At 43.6% G+C, this 13,769-nt stretch overlaps 1 protein-coding gene across 8 annotated transcripts in view; it reads right to left on the minus strand.

Moving 5' to 3' along the window:
• The window catches only part of LOC310677659 (potassium voltage-gated channel subfamily KQT member 1-like), a 343,781-nt gene that overhangs the window by 286,563 nt on the left and 43,449 nt on the right, over nucleotides 1–13,769 (minus strand). For all 8 annotated transcript variants that reach the window (XM_083440777.1, XM_083440775.1, XM_083440776.1 and 5 more), the window contains 5 exons: nucleotides 13,595–13,735; nucleotides 11,134–11,244; nucleotides 10,556–10,651; nucleotides 5,323–5,448; nucleotides 1,284–1,446 (listed from right to left, as the gene is read on the minus strand). In XM_083440777.1, the coding sequence (XP_083296903.1) occupies nucleotides 1,284–1,446; nucleotides 5,323–5,448; nucleotides 10,556–10,651; nucleotides 11,134–11,244; nucleotides 13,595–13,735 (637 nt within the window). The remainder of the gene's footprint in view (nucleotides 1–1,283; nucleotides 1,447–5,322; nucleotides 5,449–10,555; nucleotides 10,652–11,133; nucleotides 11,245–13,594; nucleotides 13,736–13,769) is intronic.

Consider the following 13,769-nt stretch of genomic DNA (forward strand, 5'->3'; position numbering starts at 1 on the left):
ATCCTACAACATTTGATTCAGAATATTTTTTTTCTTGTTTCCTCCTCTAAAAACTAGGTGCACCTTATGGTCAGGTGCGCCTTATGGAGCAAAAAATACGGTAGGTAGGTTTAAATGCAAACTGAATCAAATTTCTCTCCCATCTCTACCTACAGGTTAACTAGCAGATACTCAGGACAGTAGAACAACCAAAAATATGTGGTACAGTCTGAGAAATATCACAGTACCAAAAAGTCAAACAGGGAAATAGATCTCAGAAAAGTACTATGGAAGTGTTTTATGAACATACATAGAAGTACAAACGCACTAAGAATATTCCTTCCAGTTGGATATATGTTTTTGCCTTTAATTACACTTCCTTTCAGTTGTCTCTGAGGAAGAGCATAATACTCTCTAAATATGTTACATATATATTAAGTATCTACTTCCTAACAATCCATTTCAGCAGTACCTTTCTGCGGTCAGCATACATGTATGTCAATGCACAAAAACAGTAGCCCTCCCAAGTTTGCTTACAAAATTAGAGCTTTCAGGGACTCCTGTGTTAACAAGCAAGCAAGCTGGGTCCTGTGCTTTTAGAAGCTGGACCTTGACTGTCTTAAGAGTGACAGTAGGTTATGGGAGAAAACACCACTGCTACCCCTCATTCCTCAAGTAAAAGAGCTCAATGATGAGGGAAATACATTTTAATTTTCCCACATATATTCCAGGATTAAGCTCCAGCACTCAGAACAGATGCTGGCACAGATAAAACTCTGCAGGAGGCCCATTTTAAACGAAGTTGCATGTCACTACCCACCCTTTTCATATCACATAGAAACCCTAATCTGAGCTTTACCCAGCTATATCAGGAGCCTGTGGTAGTCAGAAGAACACATCTGAACAGAAGATGAGTAAGCAAGAAACCTGTTAAACCATTTCCTCTCTGGACCTAATTTCAGCTCAATCTGCTTTTTTCACCTGCCTTGGACACCCATGCACTGCTTATTGGTGCCTGCATCACTCTTTCACCATACCTTCGCAAAGGAAACAGCCTGACGGTTATGTTCAAACTGGCCCTCCTTATTTATTTCTCTCCATATATTGCTAAGATAGCTTCTGGTTTGTTTCTGTCCAGCATAGGAAAGATGGGAGAACTGGGTGTGAAATGGGCATTTATGACATGAGCAGCATGTACCAGCATGCTGCTTGCTCATGTTAAACCACAGCTAATGTTTAACAACTGAAAAATAAACTCATGGCTGCTGTATACATAAAAGATTCATTGTAAGATAGTAGGTTACCTCCAGGTTCATCAAGGTAGAAACTCATCTCTTTCTTGTCTTCTCGCTGACCGATATGGTCATAAGTAATTTGTGGAATAGGCAGCACTGTCTCCCCTGGATTCATTATAGGTGTGGAACCATTATCACGCCCAGGTTTTCCTTTCCTTTTGTATCTTCTGCTCTGTAATAAAACCATTTCCATACCAAAAAAAGTATGATACAAAAATTTCAACTTCTACAGGCTTGGAAACCCCAGTGATTAAGAAGTGTATAAATAATTGAAATAAATGGTGTGTGGGCAAGTTGAGACTTGTATACATTTTTAAAGGGTTCATTTGAAACAATCAGCATACTTTTTCATCTGAGACTTCTTAAGAAGTTGGCAACCACAGACCATATTAACGTTCACCTGATATACTGTTCTATCTTTACTGCCCGCCATAGAACCACAGCTTAGCTACCCCACAGGAAGTTAGCCTTCAGCTCTAACACAGGTATTTTTGCTCTCTGAAGAAATGACTGTCATACCCCAACATCCTGAAAATGTGGTTACTAGAGTCTTACAGGAAATGTGGGGTAGCTACATAGCGACCTCTACAGCTCTCCAGACCACACTTACTATTCAATCCTACATAAGTCTACTCAGCATTCCATTGGGTCCAATGGGGTTTACACACAGGGAAGTTAGTGTAGGGCCTCCTTCACACACATTATGAATTAATAAAAAATTGTGATGGGCTCACTCACATACACATATCAACATTGTTGAACTTTTTTTAGTTCTGCCCAAAATTGTTTTATGGAAAATTGGCAAAAATGGCACTGCCAACATGGGCTGCCATACATCTTGCCGATTTCTTACCAGACTCCTTTCTTACCAGACTGCTGCCGACTCCAGTATTCCACATATGTCCGGGAAATCCCAGGTGTATGGCAACCCTAACATTTCACTTGATTCTTGAAGACCGCAGTGACAAATGTGCATTTGGGAACCAGTTACAAGTCAGATGCTAAATAGTAGTTGTTGTTTGTTTGTTTGTTTGATTGATTGATTGATTGATTTATATCCTGCCCCTCAACAGATTCCCAGGGCAGCTTGTATTCAAATGCCTTATTTAGATTAAAGCTTTTCAGTTGCATCAGAGAATAACTCCTTTCTGAGACCTGGTCCATGAATTCATTTGTTTCCCCCATCTTTACATGCACCTTGCTTCCTTATTATATTGTATTATTATTATTGTAAGCCATTATTTTATACCGCAAACTTCCTGAAGTGTTTTTCCGAAAGTAAACAAATTAAGCCAACAAGAGGCAAAGTCACAGTAAGTTTATTAAATAGAGCAAAGTACAAATTAACATCTGGGACATCAGTAAAACCCTGGTTTTTCTTTTTATGCAGGGTCAAGTGATTTGATTTGATATTGATTTAATATCTGTATTCCACTTTTCCAACAACAAATGATGAGCTCAAAGTGGCTCACAATAATCACAACAGCATTTTTAAAAACAAACCCAAACTTTGCAATTATTATAATAACAAACATACTAACATATTATGTGGGGCCCACTGTGATTTAGGCAACAAATGGAAGTACTGGGCCTGCGGACAGGCCCTGAGTCTGCCTCCTGGAGTCCCCATTGCTTGTGGGAGCTGGTGGGTCCATCAGCCAATCAGGAAAGTGTGGGGAATTTAATCGTTTAATGGTCATACAGGTGGGTCATATGGAACTTTCTGTCTGGGTGGGTAGAAGGGGTCTCTGACTACCTGAGATCAGGATTATCTGTTAGTGGGGACAGATAGTTAAATAGCGCTCAGTTTGAGATAAGGATTGGCTGTGAGCAAAGTTGGTGTATTTGAGTGGAGCTAGCTAGGCAGAGCAACCCAGCTTTGATTCAATAAGGGGAAGGTTAGGATGGCGCTGTGATCTAAACCACAGAGCCTAGGGCTTGCCAATCAGAAGGTTGGCGGTTCGAATCCCCATGATGGGGTGAGCTCCCATTGTTCAGTCCCAGCTCCCGCCAACCTAGCAGTTTGAAAGCACATCAAGGTGCAAGTAGATAAATAGGTACTGCTCTGGCGGGAAAGTAAACGGCGTTTCCGTGCGCTGCTCTGGTTCGCCAGAAGCGGCTTAGTCATGCTGGCCACATGACCTGGAAGCTGTCTGTAGACAAACGCCGGCTCCCTCGGCATATAGAGCGAGATGAGCGCTCAACCCCAGAGTCGGCCACGACTGGACTTAACGGTCAGGGGTCCCTTTACCTAGGATCCTGGAAGGGGCTGGGAGCATCTTAATTGTGGTGTGTAAGATAACAGGTATCATAGAAATTTAGCTGTCCAGTGACAGGTTTAAAGAGTGAAGTTAAGAAATATCTTAAATACCTCTGCAAATAGTGTTTGCTTGAAACAGTGTTTTGCCTTTCAAAAGCAACCATACGCTATAACCTAACTGAGTGTAAATAAAGTTCAAGTTTTGTTCTAAAAGCCTTACTTAGATCTTCTTCGTGAGGGAACTGTGGTCACAGGTTCCCCTTCACATAATTAATTCTGTTGTTAAACAGAAATGCTACCACAAACCAATAACTATGGACCTCTACTGTGTAATACAGTGGGAGATTTATCTAGCGACGCATCCAAAATATCTGTCGCATTACCCAGCACCATCTTCATTGAGGGTGTCTGTCACACCGCCATTCTGCCAAGATGACAACATTTAATTTAAATGGTGGTAAGAAAGACAATGGGACGCGGGTGGTGCTGTGGGTTAAACCACAGAGCCTAAGACTTGCCGATCAGAAGGTTGGTGGTTCCAATCCCCGTGACGGGGTGAGCTCCCGTTGCTCGGTCCCTGCTCCTGCCAACCTAGCAGTTTGAAAGCACGTCAAAGTGCAAGTAGATAAATAGGTACTGCTCCGGCGGGAAGGTAAACGACGTTTCCATGCGCTGTTCTGGTTCGCCAGAAGCAGCTTAGTCATGCTGGCCACATGACCCGAAAGCTCCCTCGGCCAGTAAAGCAAGATGCGCGCCGCAACCCCAGAGTCGGCCACGACTGGACCTAATGGTCAGGGGTCCCTTTACCTTTACTAAGAAAGACAATGTAGCACAATTAATGGCTTGGATCCAACTTACTTAATTTTGTGCTCCATTACAGTATTTAAGGTCCATTAAGTGACTTCCTCTTAATAATATTTTCTATGGGGGAAAATGAGATAAAAAGAAAGGACACAAAAAGTACTTCTGTTGTCTGAACTTCCACCCACTAAAGATTCTGAAAGTTACCTCCTTTCTAAAGCCTTATAATGCCCACCTGTATGGGTAAGCCTGTGAGACTCATGGCTACAAGGGGAGAAAAACTGAGAAATTTCCATCAATTTGGTTACATTTTGTTATGTCATGGCATCTGATTTCTAAGATGTGGCATGTGATAAATCTATGGGTTGTAGCTGACCAAGTCACACTCAGTTTATGCCCACTGAAATTAGTAGACAGTTAGTATGAAGGGCTCTACTCGGAGTATAACAAATAAAATATTTTAAAAGCTGTCCTGAAATAAAGAGTCCCTTGCTAACTGAGGAATGACTTTTTTTATAGGAAGGCATACTTAGATTAGAACATGAACAGCTGGACAAGAAGGTAAATTACTATTTAAATATTCTTCGAGTGGGATAAAATGAGGGCTCAGCCACACTTACCTTTGCTAAGCATTTCTAGGCACAGGTCTGTGGTTTAAAGCTCTTTAAACAACAGCGGTTTTTATTTTGCCCCAGCACTTTCCCTGCAAAAACCCACTCTTTACTGCTGAAGCAAACAGAGCAAACAGCAACCTGTGGAAAACCCAAATTGCCATTTGTTCCAAATCAGCATTAAAAAGCAGGTTTTTCTGAGGGAAGTGGCTGGGTAAATGAAAAAAGTGCTGAATTTTACTTCAACAGGTTCTCCAGTTCTCCTAACACCTGAACTGATTCTATGGAGTTCCCAAACCATGTATTCTGTGTTAAGTTTGTTGGATGGAAAGGCAGGTTATAAATGTAACTAATAAACCAATGTGCTCCTTCTGACCTGTTTTCTGAGATTTGGGCTAGATGGTGCTGCTGTTTTCTTTGCGTTTTGAGCTGTGGTGACATAGATCTTCCATGTAGCTGTGGAATTGTATGACTTCTCTGCTGCATAACACCTCCACAGAGTCTGCAGGACATAAAAAAAACTCTTGCTAATACTATATATAAAGACGGAAAGTACATAACCTCTCTGTAATTAAGTAGTGTTACTTGCCCTGCATGAACAGTGCAAAAGATTTCTACCACAAGTATTGTGGAAAAAATTAGTTCAAATGCAGTTCTCCCTTGCCACCCATTTTGCTTTTATAGAGGTATGATTGATTGATATTGATTGATTGATTGATTGAATTTCAATCTCAGGGGTCACAGGGTGGTTCACAGAATAAAATCAAGATATAAAACCACAAAATACCTAATAAAAATAAAAACAGCCACCCAATAACCCCCCCCCCAAAAAAACACATTTTGAAAAGGCATAGGATGTAAATTGTATCAACCAAAGGCTTGGCTAAAAAGGAACATTTTTGCCTGGCACGTAAAGGTGTATAATGAAGGTCCTGGGCAAACCTCCCTAAGGAGAGCATTGCACAGATGGGGAGCCACTGCAGAGAAGGCCGGTTCTTGTGTTGCCATCCTCCAAACCTCTCAAGGAGGGGGCACATGAAGGAGGGCCTCTGAAGATGATCTCAAGGTTCGGGTAGGTTCATTTAGAAAGAGATGGTCCTTGAGTTATTGTGGTCCTGAGCAGTTTAAGGCTTTATAGGTCAAAACCAGCATTTTGAATTGGGCCTGGAAACTACTTAGTAGCCAGTGCAATCAGACCAGGATTGGTGTAATATGCTCAAACCGTCTTGCTCCGGTGAGCAACCTGGCCGCTGAATTCTGCACTAGCTGAAGTTTCCGAACCGTCTTCAGAGGCAGCCCTACATAGAACGCATTGCAGTAATCTAACCCTGAGGTTACCAGAGCATAGACAACAGTAGCTAGGCTATCCCTGTCCAGATAGGGGCATAACTGGGCCACCAGCTGAAGCTGATGGAAGGCGCTCTGGGCCACCTGCTCCTTGAGGGGAAGTGTAACCCCATCAAGAGCAGGCAACCCCCCAGCCATCTGGTCTAGGGTGCCTCAGTCTTATCTGGATTGAGCTTCAGTCTGTTGGCTCTCATCCAGTCCATTACCAAGGAAGGACACTGGTCCAGCACTTCCACTGCCTCACCTGCAGATGTAAAGGAGAAATAGAGCTGGGTGTCATCAGCATACTGCCGACAACATACTCCGAACCTTCGGCTAACCCCACCCAGCGGTTTCATGTAAACAACATGGGTGATTCCACAGGTCTGAATAGCATTCCCCAAGTAATAGAACCACCACAAAGCGGTGCCACCCACCCCTAGTACGGAGAGTCACTCCAGAAGGATACCATGGTCGATGGTATCAAAGGCCGCTGAGAAGTCGAGAACAATTAACAGGGACATGTTTCCCTTGTGTGTCTCTCGACAGAGGGACCAAAGCTGTTTCTGTGCCAAAACCAGGCCTAAACCGCGATTGAAAAGGATCCACAAAATCAGTTTCTTCCAAAAGCGCCTGGATCTGGTCTGCGACCACTCACTCCAGAACCTTGCCCAGGAAAGGGAGATTAGCAACTGGCCAGTAGTTAGTTAGGTTTTCTTAATTCATTGATTCAGTAATGACAAAAATATCCAATTGTGGAATTTTTTTTTGACAAGAATACTACAAGGAAAGTAGTATTTACTTGGAACAGTGCCAAATTAGTGTGCACCACAGGAGACATGTAGTCTGCTCTGCCATTGGTTAGTGAGGTTTTTTACTCTAGCCCCATGGTTCCCACAGGGGGGAAATTTGATTTTTAAGGAGGGCAATTCAAGAATGAGTTATTAACAGTGAATGGCCTTTTAGGCTTCCTCCACATGAATAGGAGTTCACTTTTTGAATAATAAGAATTATATGTCACGGGGGGAGGTATCAGGATTTTAGAGATGCTTAGGTGGGGCCAAAAAAAGGCTGGGAACCACTGCTCTAGCCTACAGGGTCAGGGAGGAGGCCATTCTGCTGGTGAATGTTCTGTTCTGTATTATGCCATGAACATCACGAAGTTGAAGACTGCATTAATATTTAACAAAGTAGAGGTTTATTTTAAAGTAATAGCTAGAATGTTAAGAAATCAGTCCAATACACTCTTAGGCCAAAATCACACATTGCATTTTATAGCATTTCAATTATCAAAAAAAATTCTTCATCTAATGTCCATTACCACCATGCACAAGTTTTGCTTTTCCAGCTCAGAAGCTGGAATATTAAACATCCACATGAAACACTTCTATTCACAGTGGCACAACTAACACAAGAAGGTTAAAATGCAAGTGTAAATACACCTTCCCACATGGTCATCAGTCTATTTAAAAACCTGACATAAGAGATCTTAAACTTTATTTCTTTCCCACCTGGCAGACGAACAGTTGGAGGGGCTCAAAAGTGCTTGAAGTTGGCCATGTGACATGAACATCATTCATGTTTGCAAGTGAAAGTTTTTAACACAGGATGCTGCAGCCATCTGCTCTATTCCGAGATGGAAGTCAACATGAGGGCCAGTTCTTAAATTCTAACCTGCATTTCTCTCAAAATTTTGAATTCAAGATTACCTGCAATTCTATGTTACTGTTATTTGTGTGCAAGGCTTTCTACCAATGTACAGGAGTGGGTGTGTGCATCAGCAGTGCAATGCAATGCACAAAAAGTATCTTGTACTTTCATGTACAACAACATGCTGTTTGCTTCCCTCCCTCCCAATGTTTTATCAATGCATACATGCGCATCACTGAGGAAAGGTGCACATGAACTGAAGGAACTGAAAGCTGAGGCAAACTGTACATGTTCCAAATCAATAATTCATAATGGAAATTTTCCTAGTTAAACTGGAATTCAGGAGGAGAGAAATGTGGGTGCGGAGATAACCACACAAACAATAAATTGATGGCACAGAGAAGGGCAGGAAGCGTTCTGTTGTTTCTGAAAATGTGACAAACACACTGCCTCCTCCTCCGCAGCCTGGAGGTGGCCCAGGGAGTAGCAAAAGGCCAGAGATGGTGACACATGGGTGCGCGGAGGCAGCCCCCTTCCCAGCTGCCCAGAGCTCCCTACCCTGAGGCAACTCCTGAGTGGGAAGTCCTTGGCTCAAGGCTGGGCTGAAAGTTCTCCAGTGACATATTTGGCACAACATTTGGAGAGAATGGACAGGTTATATTGGATCTGGAAGTAACTGACCTTGACACACATACACCATGGCCTGTTTCATGTCAGCAAAAGAGCGCCTTCCGGTTGCTGCCAGATTTCCCCAGGATTCCTCTATACGCAACTTTACTTCTGGCTGACGAAGACCACTTGACAACTGAGTTACAGAATCTCTCAAATGTGTTAATTGCCAATGGATACCAGCAAAACAGGGTTACGAAGCTAATCCAAAAAGAAACACCCCCCAAAAACCAAGACACAGAAGAAAACAATGGCATAGCCCTCCTTCCTTATATCAAGGGCACTACAGATAAAATTAGCAAAATCCTCCATAAACACAATATCAAAACAGCCTTTTGCACCAACCAAAAAATAGCCAATATCCTCAGAAACCCCAAGGATAAAATTCAGTTGGAAAACCAAGGGGTCTATGAAATACCCTGCAAAGTCTGCCCAGCCACGTACATTGGACAAACAAACAGACGAATAAATGCACGGATCGCAGAACACAAGAATGCCGTCAAAAAAGAAGAAAAAACTTCCTCTCTTTTCCAACACATGAAAGAAACAGGACACGAAATTAATTTTGCAGATTCCAAATTGCTCTTTAACATGGAACATCACCACAAGAGAATAATCATGGAAGCCATCGAGATAGAGAAACACCCTCACAACATGAACAAGCGTGACGACACATCCCGCTTGCCAGACATCTGGAAATTAGCCCTCCCCACAAAATCTGACACCAGATCCAGAGGCACACAGAACGCCATCACCAATCAACCACACCAGACCCAAACCCAGACCCTCTCCACAGATAAATTACAGACACCATCCAGTAGCCAAACCAGGGTGGCACCTCCGGATGCTGCACCCCCCTGCAATCCCTACACAGATCTGGCTGGCACAGGCCACAAAACCACAGCTCGCCCCTATACACGAAGCCAAGCCAGAGCACAACCAAGTGCAGTACAGCCATCTTCTCAGAAAAACTCTTCACAAAGTTCAAGAGTTCAAGACACGAAGGCTTTAGCAACTAATCCACACCTAATGACCCACCTAAGTGGGATTCAGGAAATCACTCAAGAAATCACTCAAGATATCCCTCAAGTAATTAAGGAACAAAAGAAGAAAAGGCACACTAGCCTGGGAACCTCCTCTCTGCCCAGAACATTGGAGGCTATACACCACACCTCCTCAACAGTATTTATAGGAACTCAAACACTGAGATCCTGCTCTGTTCCAGTAACAAGAAGCCGAAAGCACCAGCCTGAAGATGACGAGTGAGACCTCGTCGAAACGTCGCCTAGACACCCCAACTTTTACACGGGAAGACACCCGAGGACACCAAAACCTGCAACTTTACTTCACTATATAGTATCACTCTAAGGGTGTTCTGGGAATCAAATGATGGCTGCTTCCACTGCCACAGGACGCGGGTGGCACTGTGGTCTAAACCACAGAGCCTAGGGCTTGCCGATCAGTAGGTCGATGGTTCGAATCCCAGCGACGGGGTGAGCTCCCGTTGCTTGATCCCAGCTCCTGCCAACCTAGCAGTTCGAAAGCACGTAAAGGTGCAAGTAGATAAATAGGTATTGCTCTGGCGGGAAGGTAAACAGCGTTTCTGTGCGCTGCTCTGGTTCACCAGTCATGCTGGTCATATGACCCGGAAGCTGTCTGTGGACAAACGTCGGCTCCCTCGGCCTGTAGAGCGAGATGAACACGCAACCCCAGAGTCGTCCATGACTGGACCTAACTGTCAGGAGTCCCTTTACCTATCTAGGATAAATTTGGCCCTTTCAAGTTCACTGAAATGCCCCACACATGCGCTGCAAATAGTGGAACATTACAGTTCAGACTCCAAAATCCTAAATTAATACCAAGACACTGTAGCAGAGTATTGCTCTTTGTAATCTCTTTTGTTGGGATGGTGAGAAGTTACAAACGTCAGTTCACTTTCTCCTGTTTCTTCATCAAGTATTTACCTGAATTAGAGATGCTGCTGCAGGTATTTGCCTGTTGAAATGTTTTTGACGTTGTTTCTGTTGAACCTTAAGTGCAAAGCCGGAACCCAGGATGCCCTGAAAGTCAAAAGGCAGTTATTTGTTGAAGAAAACTGCATTTAATGCTTACATGTAAAAGTAAGGTACGGAATCTGCAGTAAGCCACAGAGGCGTAATGGGGGGGGGGGGGACACACGGCTGCCGGGGCGATGGCCTCAGGCACATTTTTCCGGGGGGGGGGGGGCACTGCACAGTTAGCTCCTTGCCCCGCCCTGCCAGCCCCAAGCCACTTTGCAAGGCTAGGATGATCCGAGGTCTGCATTGGCCAGCCGGGCTCCCCCCCCTGCACAGTGGGAGGGGGTTGCTCCGGCAATAGCAAGGCCTGGGCTGGTGCAGCAGGCTCTTTTTACCTTCTGCACGCCCAGGTGCGCACCCACCCCAGGTGCTAACAAAGCATGCTACGCTGCAGGTAAGCAATACATTGTACACATCAACCACTTTCTTAAGATATCAGCAATGTTTACAAACTGACTTAATAATTATTTAAGGTCTGCACTCACCGCTGGAAGAGCAAAGAAAGAGATGGCAAACACAGAGAAGCAAGATGCAATTGTCTTGCCAATCCATGTCTGTGGCACTTTATCACCATAGCCAATAGTAGTGACTGTTACCTGTACAATAGATGAAAAATAGTTTACAAAAAGGCTGTAAGGACAATAGTCTGAAAGCTGGTTCACATTTGTATAGATTTAAAATTGAAGTGCTGTGCATTTCTGTCAGATGTAGCTCATCCTGGGGCTTCCGTTATCACTTTGTGGGTGGATATTGGACTTTTTGTCAGACCGCCCCCAGAGGGTTCGGTTGGGCCCTTATACCTCTAATATGCTTAAGACTAACACAGGAACACCACAGGGATGCGTACTTAGTCCGCTCCTTTATATTCTCTACACGTACGATTGTGTCGCTGCTCACCCTAGTAATAGGGTTGTCAAATTTGCAGATGACACAGCCGTGATTGGGCTCGTCCCTGAAAGGGAGGGTGAAACGGATTATAGAGATGAGGTGGAGAGGCTGACAGTGGTGCAGAGCTAACAACCTGCTCATAAATACAAGGAAGACAAAGGAACTTGTGGTGGACTTCAGGAGACAGAAGAGCAACATCCAGCCACTTTTGATTGATGGGGTCTGTGTGGAGAGGGTAACAACGTTCAGATTTTTGGGCATTGAATTACAAGAGGATCTGTCCTGGAGTGTCAACACAAGGGGGCTTGTGAAGAAGGCGCAGGAGAGACTGTACTTTTTGAGAATACTAAGGAAAAACCATCTTCCGCAGAAACTGCTGCTTGCCTTCTATCACTGTGCCATTGAGAGCGTGCTCACTTATGGCTTATGTGTGTGGTACGGAAGCTGTACTACCCAGGATAGGATGGGGTTGTGTAGGGTTGTTAAGGCAGCAGAGAGCATTGTTGGCTGCCCACTCTCCACCTTAGAGCAGATTTATGCCACAAGGTGCCATAGGAAGGCACTGGACATAGTAAAAGATCCATCGCATCCTGGTCACTGTCTCTTCGAGCTCTTGCCGTCGGGACGGAGATACAGGACGATGAAGACAAGGACGAGCCGTCTTAAGAACAGCTTCTTCTCCAGAGCGATCTCGGCCCTGAATGACTTTGAAAGTCATCTAATCTCCCTTGCTGTAGTATACTGTATTGTTTAATTAGTGTTTTTATGGAGCAGTCAAGTAATTTCGTTGTCCCCGAAGGGGGCAATGACAATAAAGATATTATTATTATTATTATTATTATTATTATTATTATTATTATTATCCTTCTCCAGGCACAAGCTCTGGGGAAGCCAATTGTGCTAGTCTGCCATAGGAGGCAGCAGTGCAGAGTGCAGCCAGCCAGGGCAGCAGCTCCGATAAATGACTCCTCTCCCTGGGGCAGTTGTGCAGCATTAAATGAATATTCAAGGGATTCCACAATCTCCCAAAACATAAGCACTTATTTGGATTGCTTATATGTATAAGATCAGTATAAGTTCACCTGAAGAATGGTGGGCGGGACACGGCACAGTATTGAATCAGGATTAAAATCACTGGGAGGTGTGCTTGCGACATGCATTGGGAGGGGGACCCAATTTTAACATGGGTTTGTAGCTCCTCACATTTGTCAGCTTATTTCTAGGTTTCTCTGTCTTGATGTTTTGGTCACACACTGTGAATGTGCTTAGGATTGCTCTTGTTGAGTCAAGTGACCAGTAGGATGCAGCAGAGTGATAACTTCAGGGGGTGTATATATGTGTGTTTATATATGAGCTCCTTCCTGCTGGCATGTTTGAATACTATACTTCAACTCTGATGCTGTCTTGACACTCTGTCATGGTCTTCTGCTTTGTTCTGAGCCAGCTTGAAAGGATTTGTTTGCAGAAATAAGGGATATAAACGACTATGATAAATAATAATGAGGTGCAATGGCCATAATGCTCATTCACATTCCTCTTGTGCATGACTCAGATAAAAAAGAATGAGAATGTGAGATTAGGTTCCGGAAAAATGTGGTCTAGCATTTTTTCCCCAGTGGTCGACCTCCATATGCTCCTGACCGGGAAGAGATGAAGAGAAGCAAAAGAAGGGACTTAGCACCACAACCAGTAGCAACAACTTCCCTGTTAATTATGCTGTGAATGAAAAAAGTACTTTCTTCTGCTCCTCTGAATCCATTCCCAAGCAATTTAATTGGCTGGTGATGGTTTTGCCTTACACCAAGTATACCATTAACTTCACAGGTTCGATTCATGCTTGTATAGCAAGATTTAATTTATTTTTTTTAAATATGAAATGTTCAGATTTAAGTACTTCGCAAAGTAACGTTGGCCTTGCTTCTCTTCTAACAACCTACAACACAGAGTCCTTTTGTACTATTTACTCTTAACACTAATTTCAATCAAATTCCTGATTCTGAATATTTCACTGAAAGGGTGATCTTGCAGCACTGGATATGACGCAAGAGATGCACTTACCACACCCCACCAGAGAGCATCAGCATAACTGGAAAACCCTGTTTGTCCCTCCTCATCCACTGCATCCTTCTCAGCGAGATAGACGAAGTACGATGAGAAGATCAATCCCAAGAATCCAATATACAGCGTAGTTATTAGTTCCTAACAGGAACAAAACTGGATTACTGATTGGAAG

The sequence above is a fragment of the Podarcis tiliguerta genome, assembly GCF_965153285.1.
Source record: "Podarcis tiliguerta genome assembly, chromosome: 5".
NCBI lineage: Eukaryota > Metazoa > Chordata > Lepidosauria > Squamata > Lacertidae > Podarcis > Podarcis tiliguerta.